Raw genomic sequence first — 24480 nt, forward strand, 5'->3', positions numbered from 1 at the left:
CCCACATATCCACCCTATACCCGTAACCCAACAACCCCCCCCTTAACCTTACTTTTATTAGGACACTACGGGCAATTTAGCATGGCCAATCCACCTAACCCGCACATCTTTGGACTGTGGGAGGAAACCGGAGCACCCGGAGGAAACCCACGCACACAGGTGGAGGACGTGCAGACTCCACACAGACAGTGACCCAGCCGGGAATCAAACCTGGGACCCTGGAGCTGTGAAGCATTTATGCTAACCACCATGCTACCCTGCTGCCCCTATGCTTGAAGAGCATATGCCCCTATGCCCCTAAAGCTTGAAGAAACTTTGACTTTTTGTCTAGAGTTTTGGACAGACTCAGAAGAACAGGCTTGCAGTAATATCCTTGTGCATAGAATCCATAAAATCCATAGAATCCCTATATATAAGGAGGTCATTTGGTCCATTGAGTCAGCACCAATCCTCTGAAAGAGGACCCTTCCTGGGCCCACCTCCCGCGATCCCTGTAACACTACCTAACCACACCTTTGGACACTAAGGGGCAATTTTAGCATGGCTGGACTACTTAACCTTCACATCTTTGGACCGTGGGAGGCAACCGGTACACGCAGAGGAAACCCGTGCAGACACGGACAATGTACAAGGTCCACACAGTCACCCAAAGCTAGAATTGAACCGGGGTCCCTGGCACTGTGAAGCAGTAGTGCTAACCACTGTGCCACATGCTGCATAAATGAGGTACATGAGGTCCGAGTTCCATTGCTTGAGGATCTCTGGTAAGGTTCATTAAAAGCTAAGTCAGTACAAACGATAGAGCAATTTAAGGACATGTCCTGTTGTCGAGGCGACTACAGAGCAGAGGGAGACAGAGGCTCCAGGTCACATGATGACATTCAGGTACCTGGCTCATCTGCATTTGAGCTTCTTAAAGGGACATCACTCTCAAAGCTATATGACAACATCCCAATTTTTTACAAAGATAAACTGTGTATGTTACAAGTGATACACATAGATACGGATTGATAGCAAACTTAGTTGCACAGAGATAGGGGTTGTAAGCTTTATGAGTACACAAATAATCATTGTAACATTTACAAGTTTGGAAATCTTGGAGTCCAGGGGCGGGATTCTCCAACCCCCCGCTGGGTCGGAGACTCGCCGGGGGCCGGCGTCAATCCCGCCCCCGCCGTGTCCCGAAGTTTCCGGCACCGGAGATTCGGCGGGGGCGGGAATTGCGCCGCACCGGTCGGTGCCGCGCCCCCCCCCCCCCCCCGGCGATTCTCCAGCCCGTGATGGGCCGAAGTCCCGCCACTGTCATGCTGGCCCTGCCGGCGTGGATCAAACCACCTACCTTACCGGCGGGGCGAGAGGGCTCCGGGGTCCTGGGGGGGGGGGGGGCACGGGGCAATCTGGCCCCAGGGGATGCCCCCACGGTGGCCTGGACCGTGATCGGGGCCCACCGATCGGCGGGCGGGTCTGTGCCATGGGGGCACTCTTTTCCTTCCGCCTTCACCATGGTCATCACGATGGCGGAAGCAACCCCCTCCCCTGCGCATGCACGGGAATGACGTCAGCAGCCGCTGACGCTCCGGCGCATGCGCGGCCAGCGAAGTCCCTTCGGCCCCAGCTGGCGTAGCACCAAAGGCCGTTCCCGCCAGCCGGCGGAGCGCCAACCACTTTGGCGCGGGCCTAGCCCCTCAATGTTAGGGCTTGGCCTCTAAAGGTGCGGAGACCGCACCTTTGGGGCGGCCCGACGCCGGAGTGGTTCACGTCACTCCATCACGCCGGGACCCCCCGCCCCGCCGGGTAGGGGAGAATCCCCACCCATATATGGGTTTGGTGATTTGACAACTCTTCCAGATCTTGTTACAGTGCAACCTTCTGGAGATGTGTTTTGCCCTTGACTAGCCTTAATTCATAGATATGTTGTTGGTGTATTGGTTTTTATCCTGGTGTTCCACTCTATTGTTGACCTCTGGGGATGTTCTTTCATGTTGGTTGTGCATAATTGGCATGTTGTGCATTTCTCTTGACTGACTTAAGTTCCTCATCAACCTGGCTCTGTTGGATGTTATGACCTCATAAGACCTGGACTCACTGCACACTTTGAGTACCTCTGAGGGTAACCCATGTTCCCATTGCGGTGTACACGACCCTGATCTTAAATAGATTTTGGACCAAGGAACTGACTGAATATTTTGAGGATGTAAAGGTTAATTTTGTTGCTGTGGCTGGTGGTTCTGCATTGCATTGTTTTGTTTGAAAAGTTTGGAATGTATGGGGCCAAAAAATTGAAAACTCCAAGACATCTCTGTATGTCGCCTTTGTCCCATTGGAGAGACATGTGCCTAATATCTTCGACTTAGCCTGGATCAGGACGGAAATTTATTACTATAGTTGAGGAGGGTCTGGAGTGTGGTGAAGCACTTCCGGTAATCCTGGCCCAAAGCAGTGTTGTAAATACACCTACTTTCTCTTCAATGCTTGAAGGATTTCTGAGACATGGGAAACCCAACTGACCAGGGTTAAACCTGAGTAACATGTTTCAGTATCATTAAAATATTTAAAGTATCAACATGCCTCCTTGGAGCAAATTAGTTCCTGCTCCTGTCTTGCCTCCATTACATTTAGAAGTGGGTACTTGAATGCAGATTAGGCTCTTTTAAAATGTTAACATCTCACTCAACCCCAGCCTGCCTGTTTTGGGGGCTAAAAGTCCCTAATAGGTTTCTGGCTGAAGGTGTGTATTTCCTTAATTCCTCTGTTATGAAGAGGAAGAGGATAAGGATATAGAAAATAAGGTTTACAGATGTGGGTATCCAGTTCTTCAAGATCTTACTTAAATTTCTCTTCCCATCAATGTCTTTATAAAAGCTGGACTTTACCCTTAGAGGTTATTGGGGAATTTTACCAGCTGCCTGGCGCAAGACTTACACCCTTTTTCCAGGAATGCAGAGGTGGTTGGTTCAAAGCTATCAGCTGCTTCTGTAGATATTTGGTAGAAGTGTTTCTGCATCCTAAGTGCCCTTTTAAACCTTAGTTTTCTGCACTGATGCACTAAAAACAAACAGAAGCAATGATGCCCAAGCTGAACACTGCTCAGCCTTTGCTACACTGCCACTCAGTACAAAGGCAATTAGTGATGGGCTGCAAAGACTGTCCTTGCTAAGTACATCCATGTCCCAGGAAAGAAGGAATAAAACAATAATAATTAAAAATAGGACTAAACAAAGAGTCAAGTTGTTTCTTTCATTTTACTAACCGAAAAACTAGTGAAGCAAATAAAGCTGCACACAACCTTACTTGATCAGGTTTAGTTCAATTTTGAAGCAATTTGTAGTCTACAATTTATATTTGCTGCTGATTCCCCACTATCCCTCATTCTCCCTTAGTTTAGGTGTACACAGCAATGAATATTAACACTATATAATATTCTATGTTGCCTAGATCTGCACAGGCAGTGGCAATGATATTCATTGTGCCACATGTCTGGAGCATGGGGAAGAGAATATAGGTGTAAAATCCTGGACATGTGGGCTTTGGATTTGAAATTTTATAAAAATCCAACTTGGAGATTAAAATTTGCCCCACCCCGACACTGGTCTTCTATTGGATTTTGTGGTGTTATGTAATGTGCAAAAATGGTTCTACTTCAGGAATGATCACATTCACTATTTTTAAAACGATATCATTGTTCTTAAAATGTTTACTCAAAGTAAACAATTGGTCATGCTTCATTGATCCGTGCCCTTCATTTACAAATGCGATGGCGTTGAATGATACTTGAGAGTGAGTACATTCCTGTGCAATACCTCTTGTTGTTACGTTTCCAATTGATGTTGTAACTGGGCGGGAAGATCCCAGAATGGATCCCTGGCTCAAAAGACTGTGGGTGGGATTCTCCGTTTCTGAGACTAAGTGTGGACACCAACGCAGAATCCTTGGACTTTTATGACAGAAAAACTGGCGCCACACCTGGACCAATTCCGCCACCGTTGAGGGGCTAGCATAGGTGCCACGTGACACCAGATCCACGGCAATGTGGTTGGCTCTTAACTGCCCCTCAAGGGCAATTAGGAATGGGCAATAAATGCTGACGCAGGCTGTGGCACCAACGTCCCATGATCAGATTTTTAAAAAAATGTTTTCTTTTAGTGACTTGCATTCCAAAACCCCGACCAGGTTTTCCAAAAAGCACTTTTAAACAAAGCTTCTGTTCCTCTTTTAACAGTGGATTAATCCAAGATTTTCCACCGATCCCTTTAGGATTTCTCTGTCTTGACTGCTGTGCAAACTGCTCACAATTGCTTTAAATCTCGAATCTCAGACTGTATTAAAATGGCATCAGACTCAGCGTTACCTTTGAAGACTGTTCTCACACTTTAAATCTAGATACTGCAATTGCCTCTTGAACTCGGAATACTTTTTTTACTCTTCCTTGAATTCTTCTGAACCATACCTTGGTCTCTGTTCACTTAACTCCAGACTACTTGGACACTTCCCTTCAGTCCTCTAGTTTCCTTAACGAGCTGTATTTTAGATTTCTGACATTTGTTTTCTTAACCATGACTTTATAGCATGGCTTTTCTTCTAGCAAGGCTCAGAGATATGTTGCCTCCTTAGCCTTTTAAAGCCAACTACTTCTAGCAGAGCTGCGAGAGCTGCCTTCTCCCTCACTACCTATCTCCAACTGCCAATGAATTCAGCTAAACCTAAAGGAAATCCCTTCGCTTTGGAAAATCGCCCTCTGTTGATGAGCAATGGCTTATCCTTCTCTAGGCTTTCATTTACTTTTCACACTGCAATCCTTTAAAAACACAGTATAATCATTGTTGGAAATTAACCAACCCCCACACATACAAACACCTATGTCCAGCATGAATCCAACTCTGGGGTTTACCCTTCCTTCCACAAAAACATTCAACACACTTATTTCTTATGCCTTATTACAGGGTTTGCCAAGACAAATATAAACCCCCTAAAACTAACTTTGTTTTCTAACACTGTCCACTATTTTAAAGAAAGCATTATTCCTTTTATGCCAACGTTGTCCACAATATTTGGCCACTATCCACCTGTAGATAAATGGGAATCCTTTGGGTTCAATTACATTTCAAAACAGTACGTACAAAATGAGCAATAGACACCATAATTGGGCATTTATCTCAAATGCTTAATTGCATAGTATATATGCAAGTGCACTTCACCCTTTTGTGGGCACGTTGGTAAAATTGTAATACAATGTGTATTTTCATCTTGCGGGTACTTTAATTCATTCGTTACATAAGGTTTGTGAAGTAAATATACATGCGGAGTACATGTCCGTGTATGGTGCTATATTTCAGATGATTGTTCGGTAATAGATCCCATAGCACTATCATGAGCAAAAGATTCGTCCTGATCAATTTTTATGCCTCAATTAATGTCAGTAAAAAGATATATAAAACAGGTCATATCATATTGCTTTTTATGGAATTTTGCTGTGCTCAAATTGGCTTCTGTGTGTCCTAGCTTACAACAATGACTACATTTCAAAAGTACTTAATTGACTGTGAAGTGCTTGGGGATATCTTGAGGTTGCGAAGGGCACTATGTAAATGCAAGTCTTTTTATACAAGTGTATGTGTTCTACTAAAATTAGTGCCTGTAACTCAACTGTGTCATTGTTGCTAATGAATAGGCTAACACATTCACGATAATAGCAGCCAAAGGAACTTATTTATCACGTATAATCGTTGTTGTTGTATAAATTCAAAATTTTTCAATAAAAATATATTTTTTTTAAATGGTGCAATCTGAACCCAAAAGGGAGATTAAAAAAAAGAAAGTGAAAGATATTGTGATGATCAGTGTTATTTTTAAAAATATTTTTGGGGATTATGGTGGTATTTTGTAAAGAAATCTTTGTGAGTGCATGTGTACATGTCTTTGGTTACTAAACTGGGGAAGATTGCTGGAGAGTTTGTCCATGATAACTAAAGAGATAATAGGGTATAGGTGTTAGGCTCATGAGGTTTTGGTGAGGTTGGATTTACAGGTAAGTAGGTCAAAAATAAGATAGGTTGGGGCTTGGCTTTTCAGTTGTTGAATTTCAAAGGGAGTTTAGAACTGATGAGTGAGTGGGGGGGGGGGGGGGTTGGTGAGATCTTTTCTAACTGTTTAATTTTAGTTTAATTTTTTTTTCTTTTATAATAAATCTTTTAATTTTATGAATCCTAACAGAGTTCCTGGAATTCTAGGCTCAGGGGCAATTAGGGATGGGCAGTAAGTTCTGGCCTAGCCAGTGAAGCACCGTGCTTGAATGAATAAAAATTATCTGGCTCACTCAGCAAATAACAACTGCTGTGGTCATAACAAATGTGGGGGCTGGTCCAGGATTTATCATAATAAGGTGCGATCTCTTCTAGGATAGGAAATCCTTGAACATTGGAGGGATCTGAGAATCCTTAACAAACGAGAACATGGATGTACTGAGGTACTGGACATTGGAATTGGACTTGCTGTGAGATATATGGGTCGGCATTTTAAATCTCTTTGGAAGCTGCTAAGACTTTTTTACAGATCGAAAATTTAACCCTGACTGGTTTACAAAAAGTAATCAAGATTAAGCTCATGGAATTGCCTCATAACTTGGATTTTGAATTACCCATCGGGGGTGAGGAAAGCGGACATATAGGACGGAATTCTCCGACCCCCTGCAGGGTCGTAGTATCGCCCGGGGCCGGGGTAAATCCTGCCACCGCCGTGGCCAGAATTCTCCGCCACCTGGAAATCGACGGGAGTGGGAATCACGCCCCGCCGATCGGCGTGCCCCCCACGCCGACCGGCGTGCCCCCCGTGGCGATTCTCCGGCCCGCGATGGGCCGAAGTCCCGCCGCTGACAGGTAGAGGCGGAAGAGACCCCCCTACCGCGCATGCGCCGGTGGTGACATCAGAGGCCGCTGACGCACCGGCGCATGCGCGGACCGGCGAAGGCCTTTCAGCCAGCCCAGGCGGCGGGCGCCAAAGGCCGTTGGGGAGAATCCCGGCCATAATAGCAGAATATTTGAAATTGGAAGGGATTCCAGAGGGACCGTGTTTTCCAGGGGGTAAGTCAATTGAATTGACTAAGTTTCAGTTGCAAATGAAAATAACTTGAATTGGATTGGAGGCAAAAGAAAAAGAAAGAGAGATGAGAAAACTTGAAAAAGAAAGAGACTTAGAAATGGGAAAACCTGGGCCGGGATTCTCCCCTACCTGGCGGGGCGGGGGGTCCCGGTGTAGCGAAGTGGCGCTAACCACTCCGGCGTCGGGCCTCCCCAAAGGTGCGGATTTCTTCGCACCTTTAGGGGCTAGGCCCGTGCTGGAGTGGTTTCCGCTACGCCGATGGCGCCAAAACCGGTGCCAACGGCCTTTGGCGCTACGCCGCCCGGCGCGGGGCTGGCCGAAAGGCCTTCGCCGGTCCGTGCATGAGCTGGTGCGTCAGTGGCCGCTGATGTCACCACCAGCGCATGTGCGGTAGGTGGGGGTCTCGTCCGCCTCCGCCATGGTGGAGGCCATGGCAGCGGTGGATGAAAAAGAGTGCCCCCACGGCACCGGCCCACCCGCCGATTGGTGGGCCCGATCACGGGCCAGGCCACCGTGGGGGCACCCCCGGGGTCCAATCGCCCCATGCCCCCCCCCGGGACCCCGGGGGCCCGCTCGCGCTGCCAATTCCGCCGGCACCAGAGGTGGTTTAAACCACACCGGCGGGATTGTCCTGTCAGCGGCGGGACTTCAGCCCATCGTGGGCCGGAGAATCGCCGCGGGGGGGCACGCCGATCGGCGGGGCGTGAATCCCGCTCCCGCCGATTCCCGGGTGGCGGAGAATTCCGGCCCCGGCGGGGGCGGGATTTACGCTGGCCCTGGCCGATTCCTCGACCCTGCGGGGGGTCGGAGAATTCCGCCCCTGATCTCCAGAAAAAATGTTATCAAGGGAGGAAAGGGAGACAGATAAAGTAAGAGAGACAAAGGAAAGAAAGAAGGAAGAAAAAAGGGAATACTGCTTTTAAAGGCTGGAATTTTAAAAATAGGCATCAGATGCTAAATAAGATTTTGATGATGAGAGAAAACACCACCAGTCCCAAGCCCAGTGGGGAGATATTTAAATTTGTGCAAGCCCTCCCAAAGGTTGAGGAAAGGTATGGAGAGTTATCCTTGATTTTGTTTAAAAAGGTAGCTAAGCAAATTAAAGGCCCAAAAGAAATCTGGACATTTCTCTGACAGAGCAGATTGGTAAATAGAGCTCATGAGGTTTATGCATCACTGTCAGAAGATGCATAATCCTTTATAGATTATGATGCAGTAAAAAAGACTATTCTTAGTGCACATGAGTTGGTTCCTGAAGCGAACAGAGAGAAAGAATGTAAAGAAACAGCCTGGGCAGACCTATGTTGAATTTGAGAAGATAAAGCAAGGTAATTTTGGTGTGGCGGGAGGGGAAGGGGAAGGGGAAATGAAATGAAAATGAAATGAAAAATCGCTTATTGTCACGAGTAGGCTTCAATGAAGTTACTGTGAAAAGCCCCTAATCGCCACATTCCGGCACCTGTTCGGGGAGGCTGTTACGGGAATTGAACCGTGCTGCTGGCCTGCCTTGGTCTGCTTTCAAAGCCAGCGATTTAGCCCAGTGTGCTAAACAGCCCCTCTTTGCTTCCCCCTACCCGTTCCCCCAAACCTACAGTTCATCCTCTGATGTTAGTTTCCCTGCCGTTTGACCTTTCACATCTTTTGTCCTCTCTGGGGACTGCCATTAACACTCTTTCCCCTTGGTATCTGTGGCCATTAGCACCCGGTTTCCCTGGGTTTCTGTGGCTATGACTCATCTTTCATTCTCACTCCACAGTATAAATATTTCCCACTTTGTCTGTTAGCTTTGACAAAGAGTCATCGGACTCGAAACGTTTTCCCCTTTCTCTCCCTACAGATGCTGCCAGACTTGCTGAGATTTTCCAGCATTTTCCCTTTTGTTTCACTTTTGATTAAGAGGCTTGGAGAGCAGTGGTTTTCATTTCCCTCTCTCTCTTGATGACCTTTCTAAAGTCCTGAAGAAAAGTACTTTCTCTCTCTCACCACATCTAGTTAAACCTGCAGGAAGATTCAGACCAACACCAGCTGCAGGCGGTGTAATTTGAAAGAACTCCTTTTAAAATCGGATAATTGGAGAACTGTAATCTTACCTCAGTGAGGCAGATAATTCTGAGTTACGACTAAATTCATATGCCAGAGGATTCAGTTCAACTGGTGATTCAACACTCCGTGACCTGAGAAGATAGCCAACTACAAAGACTTCAACATCAGCAATAAGAACACATCTCTCTTTCTCCCATATTTTAATCCCCTATTATTTCACCCCTTTCCCTTCCTCTGTGTGCCTCTGCCTTCTGAGTGTTTGGATAGAGGGTTGGACGGTCAAAAGTGGAAAGTAATAGATTAGCAGGCCGTTATTCTAGTTTAATTATTGCATGTTTTAACTTTTTTCTTGTTATATATAAGCAGTTGTTGTTTTTATTTATAAATCTGGTACCTGTAAGTCATTGAAGTAGTCTAGGGCCAAAGATCTCGAAAACCTTAAAGGATTTATTGGTTAATTTACTTATGTAGCGATTCCGGGTCAAGGGAGGGGCGAGGGGGGGGGGGACGGGGACGGGGGGGGGGGGGGGGGGGGGGGGGGGGACGGTATGGAATTAACCGTGCTCTAGCCTAGGATGTCGGAACACCACATATGAGTTCAGAAAATGAACTTGAAGATCGAATTGCGCCTACAGCAAATTATTGGACTGCGGCTTGCTGAGTTCAAGGAAAAAGAAATGCAAGGGTTGAGTTTTGATAATGCTATTATGTACAAATTCTGCTCATATAGTTACCTTTATTGACTTTGTCTAGGTACATTTCTGTAATGGTACAATATGATGTGTGTAGTTGTGAAGCAAGATGAACAATGTGTTTGTATAATGTTGTAATCCCAGCTTGTGTTACTGCTGGACAAGCTAGAATTTAGGATGGAACTAGGTCTGATAAGTTTTATTTTTAGTTTAGAAACGTGAAGAGCGAATACTAACAAAGTCAGAGTCCACTGACAATCCTCTAGCAAAAGAATAAAACATGTATTAAACAAGAAAAGATTAACTATATACTACATCTTCACCCACATACCTTAACAGATACATACACCAGTTACAAAATCCAACGTATACTCTGATATTTACAATAATTACACAGTCCAGTAAACCAATAGGTGACCCGTGATCTGACAGATAACCCCCCCAAGCAGATGCTATGGATCTCTCATCAACTCCCCCTAAGGCTCTTGTCACACGATGAGCTGACTGATCTCACTGAAACTCTTGTCTTCGACACAAGGATTTCAAATATCAACGCACAAAGTACTTCCGTTTGGAATCTTCTCCCAAGCAATACTTTCTCACGGACATCTTCGACAAGGGTCCACCTCCAGGGTTTTAGAACATAAGAACTAGGAGCAGGAGTAGGCCATCTGGTCCTTCGAGCCTGCTCCGCCATTCAATGAGATCATGGCTGATCTTTTGTGGACTGAGCTCCACTTTCCGGCCCGAACACCATAACCCTTAACCCCTTTATTCTTAAAAAAACTATCTTTATCTTGAAAATATTTTATGAAGGAGCCTCAACTGCTTCACTGGGCAAGGAATTCCATAGATTCACAAGCCTTTGGGTGAAGATGTTCCTCCTAACCTCAGTCCTAAATCTACTTCCCCTTATTTTGAGGCTATGCCCCCTGGTTCTGCTTTCACCCGCCGGTGGAAATAACCTGCCCGCATCTATCCTATCTATTCCCTTCATAATTTTATATATTTTTTTACTAGATTCCCCCCCGCATCCTTCTAAATTCCAACAAGTACAGTCCCAGTCTACTCAACCTCTCCTCGTAATCCAACCCCTTCAGATCTGGGATTTACCTAGTGAATCTCCTCTGCACACCCTCCAGCACCAGTACGTCCTTTCTCAAGTAAGGAGACCAAAACTGAATATAATACTCCAGGTGTATCTCTCCTTCCAAATTTCCTCTGCACAGGATCTCCATGTGAACTCAAGCTTTGCCGCCACATACACCTTCAGGTATAAAAGCAAATTACTGCGGATGCTAGAATCTGAAACTAAAGAGAAAATGCTGGAAAATCTCAGCAGGTCTGGCAGCATCTGTAGGGAGAGAAAAGAGCTAACTTTTCGTGTCCGATGACTCTTTGTCAAAGCTTTGTCACACCTTCAGATATTCAGCCAACAGAACACCACTGCATTACAGGTCCAAAGTAAGGAGTTACAGATCTATGACTGTCTTTTTGGATCTTCTGGATTCTCACGAGCCTACTTGCTTTTAGTCTGCTTCCTGCAGCTTTCTCACTTTAAACTTGAAATCTTCTTCTGCTCCTTACTCTTAACCTCACTGAACAGGACACTTTCCATTATTCCTGATCTTTTCCTTTGACTTAACTTAAAGGTCTTCTTAGGACCTTTCTTCTTTTCCTTCAGGACTTGCTGCTTGCAATTCTCCGTCCCAGTAGACTACTGACAACTTGGTATCTCCAAGTTCTAGAACTTACTCGACATTCACTGATACTTTAACTTTAGAGCAACTCATCTCAGCTTCTTAGACTTATTTTCCTCAGCAATTTGCTAGTATGCCCAGTTAGAGAGATTTAAACTGTTCCCTTCACCTTGAGGCATAATCACTAACTGAACGACAAACTGCTGTTCGGTCCCATAGGTTCCCCTCTCTAAACCCCTGTTGTGAAACAAAAGCACAGTTTTCTTTCTCTAGAACAAAGAACAAAGAAAAGTACAGCACAGGAGGCCCTTCGGCCCTCCAAGCCTGTGCCGATCATAATGCCCTAATTTTTAAAAAAACTTTGTGCCCTTACTCGGTCCGTATCCCTCTATTTCCTCCCAATTCATGTACCCACCCAGATGCCTCTTAAATGTTTCCACCACATCCTCTGGCAGAGCACCCACCACTCTCTGTGTGAAAAGCTTACCCTGCACACCCCCCTTAAACTTTCCCCCTCGCACCTTGAACCTGTTCCTCCTTGTAATTGACACCTCCATCCTTGGAAAAAGCCTCTGACTATTCACCCTGTCTGTGCCTCTCATAATTTTGTAAACCTCTATTAGGTCTCCCCTCAGCCTCCGTTTTTCCAGTGAAAACAATCCTAGTTTATTAAACCTCTCCTTAGAGCCAACATCCTCGAGACCAGGCAACATCCTCATGCACTCTCTCCAAAACTTCCATGTCCTTCTGATAATGTGGTGAACTGTCTACTGTGCACATATTGTTTCCTTGGCAGCAGAAAATTGCTTTTCACTGTACTTCAGTACATGTGACAATAACTAAATAAAATCAAAAATTAAAATCAAATACTGCAAATGCGGCCTAACCAAGGTTTTATATAGCTGCAACATGATTTCCCAACTCTTGTACTCTATGCCCCAGCTGATGAAGGCAAGCTTGCCATATGCCTTCTTAATCACCTTGGCCACCTGTGTTGCCACTTTTCGGGAACTGTGGGCCTGCACGCCCAGATCCCTCTGCATGTTAATGTTCCTAAGGATTCTGCCATTTACAGTATAATTCATACCTAGATTGATCCTCTAAAATGCATCACCTCACACTTGGTTTTTTTAACTTCCCTAAACTACTTCAAGGGCTGTAAAACCTCATTAAAATGCAGGTATACAAACTAGAGCAGCTGTCTCCACTCTAAAATAATGCCAGACCCAGGTTTCACCTTTTAACCCACAATTAAAGAATATAACTTAAAACTAAAATATATTCATAAGAACTACATATGTAAATATAACTATCTCTATTCCCTAACAAAAGTATGTAATAAGCTGCTTGTTAGAAGTTTATGATGGTACGTTTGTGTGTTGTAGGTGTAAGGCCATTCTGAAGAAATCTTCACTGTTGTGAAGCTTTCATTCTTTCAAGGGAAAAGGTATTAGAAAATAGAGATGGTTTTTAAGTAAGTTATATTTGTGTTTTGGGTGTTAGGAATATGCTGTCGCTTTAAATCTAATTTATATTTCTATAGCAAGAAAGGGAGAACCTGAGTTTTGGTTTAACTTTAACAAGTTGCCTGTAAACCTGAGGGTTGAGTTTGCATACCTGTATTTTAATGAGGTTTTACTACTCTTGAAGTGGAGAGCTGTCCTCTCGAAGGGGGTCAGTGGCTTAGGGAAGTTAAAGAAATACAAAAATTTAAAAAATAAATCTGCTATTGCCTTTCCACAGGAGGCCCAGAGGGACAGGTAGAAACAGAAATGTTTTAGCTCAGTTGGAAGCAGGTGCCAGGAGGAGCTGGACACAGGAGATACTATTGCAGAAAGTAGATTTCCAAAAGAACAGGAAAAAGTCCTAGAAATCAGGGAGTGGGGCAAAAATAAAGTCCCAGGAAGGCACTTCAGTCAACGGACAAGAACAGGAATCTGACCAGGTCCTGTGCAGTGAAGTTAAGGTAAGGAGCAGAGGATAAGGCTCCAGACTGAAGAGAGAAAGTTGTAGATAGCAGAATAAAGATGAAGTGGACATGTGAGGAGCCAGAAGATCTTAGAACACAGCCAAAGGTTGGTGAGTCCTTACTGTGGGCATGTGAAGCAGTCGTGTTGTGCTGGTATGGCTGAGTATCTGAGAATGTGCATGGAAGGTGAAGCTTGACTGCAAATGGTGATGCAGGGGAGAGAAACATCAGAAAGAGATATTGAAACTGTGGAGGTGGATCCATGTTGAAGATGTCCAACTGAAAGAATAGTTTGGGATGAAATTCCAAAGTGCGTTCTTAGAGAGTGGAGAATAGATCCCAAGTTAAAAGACAGAGCTTCTGTGAGACCAGTTGGCTCACAGTGTGACAAGTGTCTGGGGGAGTTGATGTAAAATCCATAGAAGTTGCTTTGGGTGGCATCTGTTACTTTGTTTTAGAGTGTGGTGTGTTTAACCACAGATCGCCTATTGGTTTACAGGGGGTTGTACTTGCTGTAAACATTAGAGTATAAGATAGACTTAGTAACTCGTGTTATACTTACAAATCTGTATATATCTGTAAAGGTGTAGTTGGGGCGAAGGAGGAGTGTAATACAATTCATCTTTACTTGTTTAATAAATATTTATTATTTTGTTAAACATTCAGCAGCAGACTATTGTGAGTCTGATCAGTAGCCGCCACTGATATTTCTAAACAAAAATTAAAAGTTAGGGCGCGCGATTCTCCGGCGTTGGATTGCTCCATTTTGCCGGCAGCCTGGGGGTTTTCTGACTGTGTGGGGCAGCCCCACAATGGGAAACCCCATTTACCGGCCGGCGTAATGGAGAATCCCTCTGGTGGAGTGAGGCAGAAATGTGGCACGGCGAGGCGGAGCATCCCGCCCAGGATCTATCAGCCACCTTCCATCCTGAGATCTGACTTGTCCAGTTGTAACATCAGCTGGGTTGATAACAATATAGTGGATCATCCTATGGTGTAGTGCTTCTAGTGGGAGGAGAAGGAGAGACACTCACACATGGAGCAGATGCCAGGAAATTGTGAAATTGCCTTTTAAAAAGACACAAAGATAAAGAAATGAGAAGTTCACAAATTATTGTAAGTAACGGTATCATGTGAATTTTTATCAAACCTGTCTCAAATTCCTTCCTTCAAAATGGCGTTAGAGCATAAGCTTTCATGCAATAATGGAATTTAGTTATTTCTATGCAAGAGAAAAATCTGTTACTCCTTGGGGCATGGGAGGTCCCTTTTTAAAGGCATTTATTAGGGACTGAGAGGTTGGGTATTACTTCCTTGGTGCACCAGGGCCGAGGGTTGAGCTGAGTCCTGTATTTTGGTTGATAGCCTGTTGCCCCCTGAGGAGTAGGATACTATTTTGGTAGAACGAGCAGCTTGTTCGCTTCCTCATTAATGGGTGATCAGCATGCGCCACAGAAATATGGAACCAGGGTGGAGTCGTAATCCTTTGATATCTTGTAGTTTACGTCTGGTAGCTCTAGCACTTCTTCCTCTCTGTTTTTCTTGGGAGGCCTTGGAGGTTTGATCATAATCCGAACACATTGCCGGTCCTCTATGTACAAACATATGGAATGATGTTGATTCTATACTGGGCCTGAGATTAGGGTTATGTTGCATTGTGTGGTATGTATGTAACCTGCTTTTAGAATTGGAGACTTTGTGCAATTTATTTATTTTCTTTTGTAGGGGTGTGACTAAACAATCAGATTGGTCCCTGCATGGGTGCAGACGGGTCTGGTATCTCAGGAGATGAGGCTATGATGCGTCATTGGTGCTTCTAGAGTTGAGGGAAATATAAATTGGTGTGCGCCCAAACATGGTGCGGAAAATTATCCTGAACACTCGTGGTAATTGCGAGCTGATGTGTTGTGGCAGGGTGTGCACCATTTTACTATGTTTTCATGGCTTCCGCCTGTTTTTCTCATGGTTTCCGGTGGGGCTTATTGAGGCATGTAGCTATGTTTAATGTTTGTATTGAGCCAGTGACAATGTTGTTCTCCTCTTCCCCTCTGTATTCATGCATGTTGAGCCATTGTTTCCTTGCTTACTGTGATGTATTTCTTTCGTAATTTAGTTGCACTGTTTGCAAAAAATCCTAATAAATATACTTATTTTAAAAAGTATAAAAATTATTAAATGATGGAAAATCATTAACTGTAAGTGAAAAAATATCTGGAGATCAAATTCGAAATGGAAAACGGTAAACCAAAAAGCAAGGAAATTATATATTAAGTGCAGAAATTAGTAGAAGGAGGGAAATTATTAACCAGGCGTTGAAAATTATTATCTGAGATTAAGGGACAAATTTTAACATATGCAGAGAATGCGGAAGTGCAGTGTGTCTGTCAGTGACTTTATAATCCAGCCATTATTTGCTATTTTGTGAACTGCACTTGATCGACTGCAGAAATTGAACTGGGGCAGCGATGATGAAAACAGTGAGTCCTAATCACCGGACCAGCAGGGAACCAGCCACCATTTGCACCTGACTTCTGAGTTTCCTGACTAATTAGCCTGAGTGGATGTGGTAACGACAAGTAGGAGTCAATTTCAGCCTAACTATTTAAAAGGACACTGCAAAGTTAAAAATTAATGGATGGTGTAAATGGGGAACAGAGGAAGCAACAGATGTTGTGGAGTTCCAACATGTCAACTTCACCGATGTCTCCCTAGACCTGATGGCGTGATATGTAAGGACCCGCAGTGAGATATTCTTTTCTGCCAATGAGAAACCAGCTTTTCACAGGGAGCAAGAAGGCGTGGCTGAAGGTTGCTAAGGAGATAAGCAGTAAAAATGTGGTGCAATGCTCCTGTATACAATGTCAGAAGCAATTTAATGACCTAATCGGCTAGGAAAGTATAGTAAAATGATAACTATATCCTGTTGGGCTCATCATACTAACCCTAACCCTAATGTGTCTTCTCAGGTTCAGTATACAAGCCATTGGTAAGGACCTGCATGGATTTGTTTCATGTCACTCCTCATGCTGTCTTTCTTTAGAGGTGTACCCACACCTCACTGTCCATGCATTTTCTCACATTCTCATCAGTCCATCCGCTCCGAACACTCACAATCATCTTAATGCAGTGCCATATCTTTCCCTCAGAGTCACCATCAAAAATGTCAATTCATCTGTTCAATACATTCCATTATTCTCACTTATAGATCTCTTCTTTCTCTCTGGGATTGTGGGGATGGGGTGGAAGTGTGGGCTTGGGTGTGGTGCTCTTTCCGGGGACCGGTGCAGACTCGATGGGCCGAGTGGCCTCCTTCGGCACTGTGGATTCTATGATTCTCTCCTTGCAAAAGAAGAGAGTACGAAACACAAGGTATAGCTAGAGAACCAGAGTTGGCACTCCAACCAGCTCCATACTGGCAGCAGTAGAGGAGGTTGTGGAGATAAACAAATTCTCAGCCATTGGAGTTGGGAGTCTGCCAGCTACCTGGTAACAGACCTAAATAACAGACAACCACATAGCATCCAACATTCATTCATGTTTAATGAATGTAAGCAGCCAGTGAAAAAGAATCATGTGAATAAAGTTTACTTCATACAATTTTGCTGGAAGCTCGAATTCATGCCTTCAATTTCCTACTGGGCCTTCAAGCACCTTGCTGGAGGTGATCCAGGAAGACGGAAAGGACTCCTCGGGGGACGTCAATCCCTCTGAGGATACACCATCACAGGACGAATGCAAACCATCTCAGATGCTTGCACTCTGGTGAGACTGGTTAGATAGTTGGGTTTTTACTTGGTGTCTGACACTTCACAAATGAGCAAGACTGGAGGAGCAGTGGAGAGTCTGTATTATAATAATAATCGTTATTGTCACAAGTAGGCTTACATTAACACTGCAATGAAGTTGCTGTGAAAAGCCCCGAGTCGCCACATTCCAGCACCTGTTCGGGTACACAGAGGGAGAATTCAGAATATCCAAATGACCGAATAGCACGTCTTTCAGGAAGAGGGCTTTCTGAACTATAGGGACAGCCAATGAATAGGAGACTTTTGAAGCAACAACAAAGACTAAGATGCAATGTATCAGCAGCCTTTCCAACTGTGTTGTGCATGCTTGCAGAGAGAATAAAGGAATCTATTTCAAGTAAGAGTGGCCTTATGTTTCAGCCCTTAATGATGCCCCTTGACGATTATGTCTTTGCCACTGGAAAGAATTGCCACTTGCATGGAGCATCAAACATGAAAGTCAAACAAATCCATGCAGGTCCTTACCAGTGGCTTGTATATTGAATGCCACATAAAATAAGATTGATGAAACCCTCGCCTTGGTCATTCAGTGTTCCATTGATATGCAGTTAAAAGGCTCTCCGGCTTACTGACAGTGGAGAAATGCAGGTGGGCCATGAGAGACAAGGGAGTGAATGAGGACATGAAAGTGGGGACTCAGCTCAAAGCGTTTCTTCTTCTAACCTACTGACCCTTCCCCCCACCTCCATCAGTCGGTGCCCCACATACTTCTTCTTGTTTCAATTGCAATATCTATCCTTCCACAGCTGCAGATGGAGCGGTCTTTGGCAGAGTCCTCACAGACTCCAAAACCCAAAAGACGTAGGCCAAGAGCATAATAAAACCTAACAAAATGTAAACATTTGATGAAGGAACTCTGCAAATGATTACCCATTCCTTTCACCGGTATAGGCTTGGAGGGCAAAAGTTCCTGTGTTGTATTCTTTGCTCTTGTTCTTTCAAGCTACCAGTTCTGTCATTCAATAAGATCATGACTAACCTGCTACCTTACCCCGTATACCTGTCTTTGTCCCACATCCCTTAATGGCTTTGGAGAACAAATCCATTAATCTCAAATTTAAAATAGACAATTGCTTCGGTATCTATAGCTGTTTGCAGAAGAGTTCCAAACGTCTACCACCTTCCGCGTGTTCTTCTCTCTTGAAAGGTCCAGCTTCGATTTTTAGGTGGATTTTTAAAAAATTAATTCATGGGATGTGGACGTCACTGGCTAGACCAGTATTTATTGCCCATCCCTAATTGTCTCTGAGAAGATGGTGTTGAGCTGCCTTATTGAACTTCTGCAGTCCATGTGGTGAAGGTACATCCATAATGTTGTTAAGGAGGGAGTTCCAGGATTTTGACCCTAAGCCCAGTACATTTAGATAGAAAAGAATTTTGTTATTGAGCTTTATTTGTTGAAATCTTCATGTGCTTATATAATAGTGATTCAAATAAAGTTGACGGTGATTATCAACTGTGATCACAGCAGTTTTTTCTTTTTTTGTATATTAAAGGATCAGATTCCTTGGTAGCTCCTAAAGTAATAGACAGCAAACAGGAAGAGAGTTCCCAAGCTCCGATTTTAGAAGATCCACCAACTTCGCCTCTCCAAGATCTTCAACCATGTTCGTGGCATGTTTCTGCAGATATAGAAAATACTGAAAGGTTAGTAAACATCTCCATTAGAATTGTGTTGATCCATTTCTTCTATAATTTATATTTTTCATTTTTTTACAGAGATATACGAGAAATGAAAAATCTTCTTAGCAAACTCAGGGAGACAATGCCTTTACCATTAAAGAACCAAGGCAAGTATAATTCCTTATTCATCATTTGTAAATCAATTTTCTTTTTAATATATCCTTCAAAGTAGAAGCTTGGTAACTGTATTGCCAGCAACTGTGATAGGAACATAGGAATTAGGAGCAGAAGCAGGCAATTCAGCCCTTCGAGTTTATTCTGCCATTCAATCAGATCATGGCTGATCCCTTCCTGGTCTCAAATCCACCTCCCTACCTGTTCCCCATATCCTCCAACAAATTTTTATCAGAAATATATTTATCTCCTTGGAACCATTTATTGACTCAGATTCCACCACACTGTGGGGCAGCGGGTTCCACAAATTCACCACCCCATGGTCAGTAATTCCTCCTCATCTCAGTTCTAAATCTACCGCTCTCAACCTATATCTGTGACCTTATGATTTTCGTGCCACAGTATGGTTTAGGTAAGAAGCGGAACATAGACTACAGGATGAGACTGGCAGATTGCCAGTTTTCACTTGAATTGGAACAGCGTAACATATAACATGGTTGAGAACTGCTGGATGTAAATAATCAGCCATTGGAGACTATGGCTCATCGGCAAAGCTGACAAAAGGAACCGTTTAATTCCATCAGAGCAGAATACAAAAGTCAGGGTTAAATTCCACTGTCAAATTTGCAGTCAGTCACTACTATTGTTCCCATCAATGAAAACAGGATTTATAAAAGGACTTTCAAGCAAATAATCAGATTTTCTTCAAAAACTGCAACAGCATTGCCCATGACAATCAGCATTACTGTTTTCCCCTCAGTTAAGTGCTGAATGTTCTCGGCAGACAGTTAAGTATATTTGTATCCTATTATACTGTATAACATTTGGAAACTGATTGAAATGTTTCTACAGATGATTATTATAAAGCAGATGTTAAATACATTAAGTAAAATAAACTTAAATGGTCAGAAAACATATCCAACACGCACCAGATTTTTCCTTGTGTGCTATCAGCAGATGAGGCTGTCTCTGGGAATGTAACTTTCGATTGAGATTTATCCCCATTGCCAGTTCACAATGTTCATGCCCATCATACCCCATTAATAGCAATAAATAAACCTGCTCCTTCATTGGTATGAATAGGCTGAATAATCCCAAGCCATGCCGGTAGAGTTTGTAGTGCATTATTGTGATTGTTCACACAAATTGAACGGCTGTGGGTTTTTCCTCCAAAAAGATAAGTCTGCAAGATGTGCAGGTGATGGTATGTTTAACATTTAAATACTCGTTGGATAAAAATGTTTTTCCTGGATTCCTTATTAGATTTATTAACTTATTGGGCGCCCGGTAGCACAGTTGCTTCACAGTTCCAGGGTCCCAGATTCGATTCCCTGCTGGGTCACTGTCTGTGCGGAGTCTGCACGTTCTCCCCGTGTGTGCATGGGTTTCCTCCGGGTGCTCCGGTTTCCTCCCACAGTCCAAAGATATGCAGGTTAGGTGGATTGGCCATTCTAAATTGCCCTTAGTGTCCAAAAAGGGTGGGTGGGGTTACTGGGTTACGGAGATAAAGGGGGCAGGGTGGAGGCGTGGGGCTTAAGTGGGGTGCTCTTTCCAAGGGCTGGTGCAAACTCGATGGACTGAATGGCCTCCTTCTGCACTGTAAATTCTATGATTAAATATTTGTTTCTTCAGGTTTTGGCCTCCCTAAAAGTGGAAGCTGCTTTCCCACATCTATCCTGGCAAATCCCTTCATAACAAATTTTAATTTGTATCCAGCAAGCATTTAAAATGTTAAACAGACTATCACATGTATGTGAGGTGAACAGCATAGGTACATGATCCATCTTAGCCTCCTCCTAGAGCCCCCACAATTATCCCATCAGTCTACTCTCCATCATCAGCAAAGTGTTGGAAGTTATGATCGACAGTGCTATGGAGTGGCATTTTCTCATGCTCGCCTATGCTCAGTTTGGGCTCCGTCAGGATCACTCATTTCCAAACCTCATTATAACCTTTTGCCAAACATAAGCAAGTTGAATTCCAGAAATGATGTGAGAGTGACTACCCTTAACATCAGGGCAGCATTTGACTGAGTGGCATGAAGGATCTCCAGCAAAATTGGAGTCAGTTGAATCAGGGGGAAACTGCCACTGGTTGGAGTCATACATAGCACAAAGGAAGATGGTTGCAGTTATGAGAAGTCAATTATCTCAGCCCCAGGCATCACTGCACGACTTCCTTAAGATAGTGTCCCAGGCCCAGTCATTTTTAGTTAATTCATCAATGGATTTCCCTCCATCATAAGTTGGCATCATGGGCAGCACAGTGACACAGTGGTTAGCACTGCTGCCTCACAGCGCCGGGGACCCGGGTTCAATTCTGACCTCGAGTGACTGTGTGACATTTCTCCCCGTTTCTGTGTGGGTTTCCTCCGGTTTCCTACCACAGTCCAAAGATGTGCAGGTTAGGTGGTTTGGTGTGCTAAATTGCCCCTTAGGGTAGGGTTGCGGGAATAAGGCGGGGAATGGACCTAGGTCGTGTGGTCGTTCAAAAGGGTTGGTGCAGACTCGCTGGGTCAAATGGACTTCTTCTGAATCATAGGGATTCTATGATTCTATGAAGGTACAAAATGGGAATGGTCATTGATGACATCACAGTGATTAGTTCAATTTCAACTCCACAAATGATAACGGACCATGTCCTCATGCAGCAAGACCTGTACAACATGCAGGCTTGGCCTAATAAGTAGCAAGTAACATTTGTGCCATACAAGTGCTAGACAATGACAATCTCCAACAAGAGACAGTCTAACCGCCTCTCCTTGACAATCGTGGAAGAGGATAGCATAGAGGGAAACCATTCAGCCCATCCAGTTTGTGCTGTCTCTCTGGAATAACAACCCTGTTATTCCTACATCCCTACTCTTTTCCCATATCCATACATTTCTTTTTCTTATTCAAGCATTTATCCATTTAGAAATGTGATTTCACCCTTTCAGGCAATGCATTCCAAATAACAACTACTCATTGCTTTAAAATCTCTGGTTATTTTGTCAATCACCTTAAATTGGTGCATTCTAGTTAACAACTCTTTAGGCGTTGGAATAGGTTGCTTTTTATTTACTCTATCTAAACCTTGTATGATTTTAAAACTTCAATCAAATCTCCTCTAAGCCTTCTCTGCTCTTTGGAAGACCACCTAGGTTTCTCCAACCTATCCATGTGACTATAATCTCTTATCTCTTCAATCATTGCAGAAAATGTATTTTCTCCAAAGCCTTCACATCCCCCCTAACATGTGGTATACACATTGTAAACAATACCACAGCAAACTAGTGTTTAGTTTGGGTTTAGCATAACCTCCTGGCTTCTGCATTTCATGCCCCAATTTGTAATGCCAAAGATTCCATATGCTTTATTAATTGCTTTGTTAACCTACCTTGGGAGATCCTGTGGTGCCGTGGATAGCATCCCAGCATCTGAACCAGAGGCTCCAGGTTCAAGTTACACTCCAGGGACAGAATCTTCCCCTCCCGCTATAGTGGCAATTGTGGCAGGTGGGGACAGAAGATGTGGTGGGAGTCCAAAAATTCCTGATTTTCTCCTGACATTCATGGTGGGCCAACTTGCCCGCTAAAGATTGTTGGGAACCCATTTTGCATCATGGATGCTCATATCTGAGGCAATAGACCGGAATCTTGTGGCTCCATCAAATCTTTCATCTCGCCAGCAATTATTCAATTATCCGACCTAACAAATATGGTACACACCTGACAAGGGAGACTTGTAGGACTTAACAGTAAGTTGATACTGCCTGTACCATTGGTAAGGATGGCAGGAGACAGTACATAAGGTAAGGGGTTGCAGGCATTGAAGGCTCAAAAAGGCTCAATCCAAAAGATTTCCAATCAGTGCAAGCTGACATACACATACAAGTGCCAAGACTACATCAGTGCCACCAGAGTTCATTCAAAACGCTCAGTCTTTCTAACCTCTGCCACATCTTCTGGGTGTGTCCGACATATTGGGCGCAATTCTCTGGCCATGTTGTGCTCTCGCTTGAGCGCAAAACAGCAGGTGAATGCCAGGAAAGGCCTCCAGTGATCTTCCCCACAGGCTCCGCACCTCGCGGTATTCTCCGAAGTCCCACAAGATGTCAGAGTCGGAACCCTGCTCCAAATGGGCAGGACCGACTGACGCTCGCGGAGTAGGTTGTAATCCTACTTATGACCTACTAACACAGAATCCACCAGCCTCCCTTGATTCTTCGGCCTCTCCAGGAAGGCTGCAACCTGGCGCTGATCAGTGCTGGTCCCCACAAACGTGGATTAGGTGGAATGGCACCCAGGGGGTCTCTCGGGCCACCGGAGATCCAGTGTGGTCAGGTTAAGTGCAGGATGGCTCCTTGGCCCTCACCCTGGAACGTGGGTATCTTGGCACTGACCAGCTGGCACCAGCTGTCTGAGTGCTAAGGTGGCACAGTCAAGGGCCAGGGGGCGAGGGGATCCTGCCCATGAAATGAGGGTGGAGGAGGGGTTTGAAGAGTGGGGCAGGTTAGTAGGGGCCTCTGGGAGGTTAGATTGAAAATAGGTGCAGGTCCTCGAAGGGAGAGGGTGCTGTAAGGGGGCTTGGGGCGGCCTGAAGAAGGGGGACCCCCCAGGGACCCCATGGTGGGGTGTCATCACTTGGGGGATGTGGGGTAATGTCCATCTGTGTGGGGGGTGACATTGCCCACGGGTGGGGGATTTGGGGGACCCACAAGCTCACTTAGAGATCGGGATAACCTTTGAAAATGCCGTCCCGATCTCTGAGTTCAGCTCCCCGGTGCTAAAAAAAATTCGAAGTGTGGGCTAAACCGGTTAGAAACTCCCTAACTCTGGACATCCAAGGCCTGGAGGGCCTCAGCCTTCTTTGGGTCTCATGCTCAGGGACAGGTGCAGTTAGAGTTGCTGGGGTCACAGGCAGGGGATTAAGAATGCCTGGACACCCTCAAAGTGCTGGGCGGCTGTCCTGTGTGTCCACCTGACACTTGTCCTGTCTTTGAGTAGCTGAGGGCCTCTCCTTGATTTTTTGAAGAAAAGGGACACTTAAAGTGTCCTGTCCCCCTCTGGCATAGCTGCTGCTGAAACGCACCCATCAGTAGAGAAATAGAGTGCAGGTCTGAGCGCATATCCGGCAGAAACTGTGCATTCTGCTGGTCCTAGGTCTCCGTAGTATCGGCTGTCTTCCCATGGAGACTTCCATGTGCTCACACACTGGAGCCACGACATCAGAGAGCACGTGGACGCACTGCTCGGTGGTGATCTTTGTGAGGGGTTTCCAGGATGGTAGACGTAGTGATCACAAAAGTACACAAAGCTCTTTTTAAAGAACAAAACTAACTTTATTTTAACCCTACTAAATGTGAGTTCGACACTTATTCCAAGTAGCATACATATA

At 44.5% G+C, this 24480-nt stretch overlaps 1 protein-coding gene across 8 annotated transcripts in view; it reads left to right on the top strand.

Annotated features, from left to right (window-relative positions):
* rgs7bpa (regulator of G protein signaling 7 binding protein a) overlaps positions 1-24480 on the top strand; it is a 176468-nt gene that overhangs the window by 138027 nt on the left and 13961 nt on the right. For 6 of the 8 annotated variants that reach the window (XM_038791026.1, XM_038791021.1, XM_038791027.1 and 3 more), the window contains one exon: positions 18802-19095. In XM_038791026.1, coding sequence (XP_038646954.1) covers positions 18802-19095 — 294 coding nt within the window. The remainder of the gene's footprint in view (positions 1-18801; positions 19096-24480) is intronic. The other 2 variants (XM_038791024.1, XM_038791025.1) reach the window with 1 other exon arrangement.

This window comes from Scyliorhinus canicula, chromosome 3, assembly GCF_902713615.1.
Source record: "Scyliorhinus canicula chromosome 3, sScyCan1.1, whole genome shotgun sequence".
NCBI classification, from domain to species: Eukaryota; Metazoa; Chordata; class Chondrichthyes; order Carcharhiniformes; family Scyliorhinidae; genus Scyliorhinus; species Scyliorhinus canicula.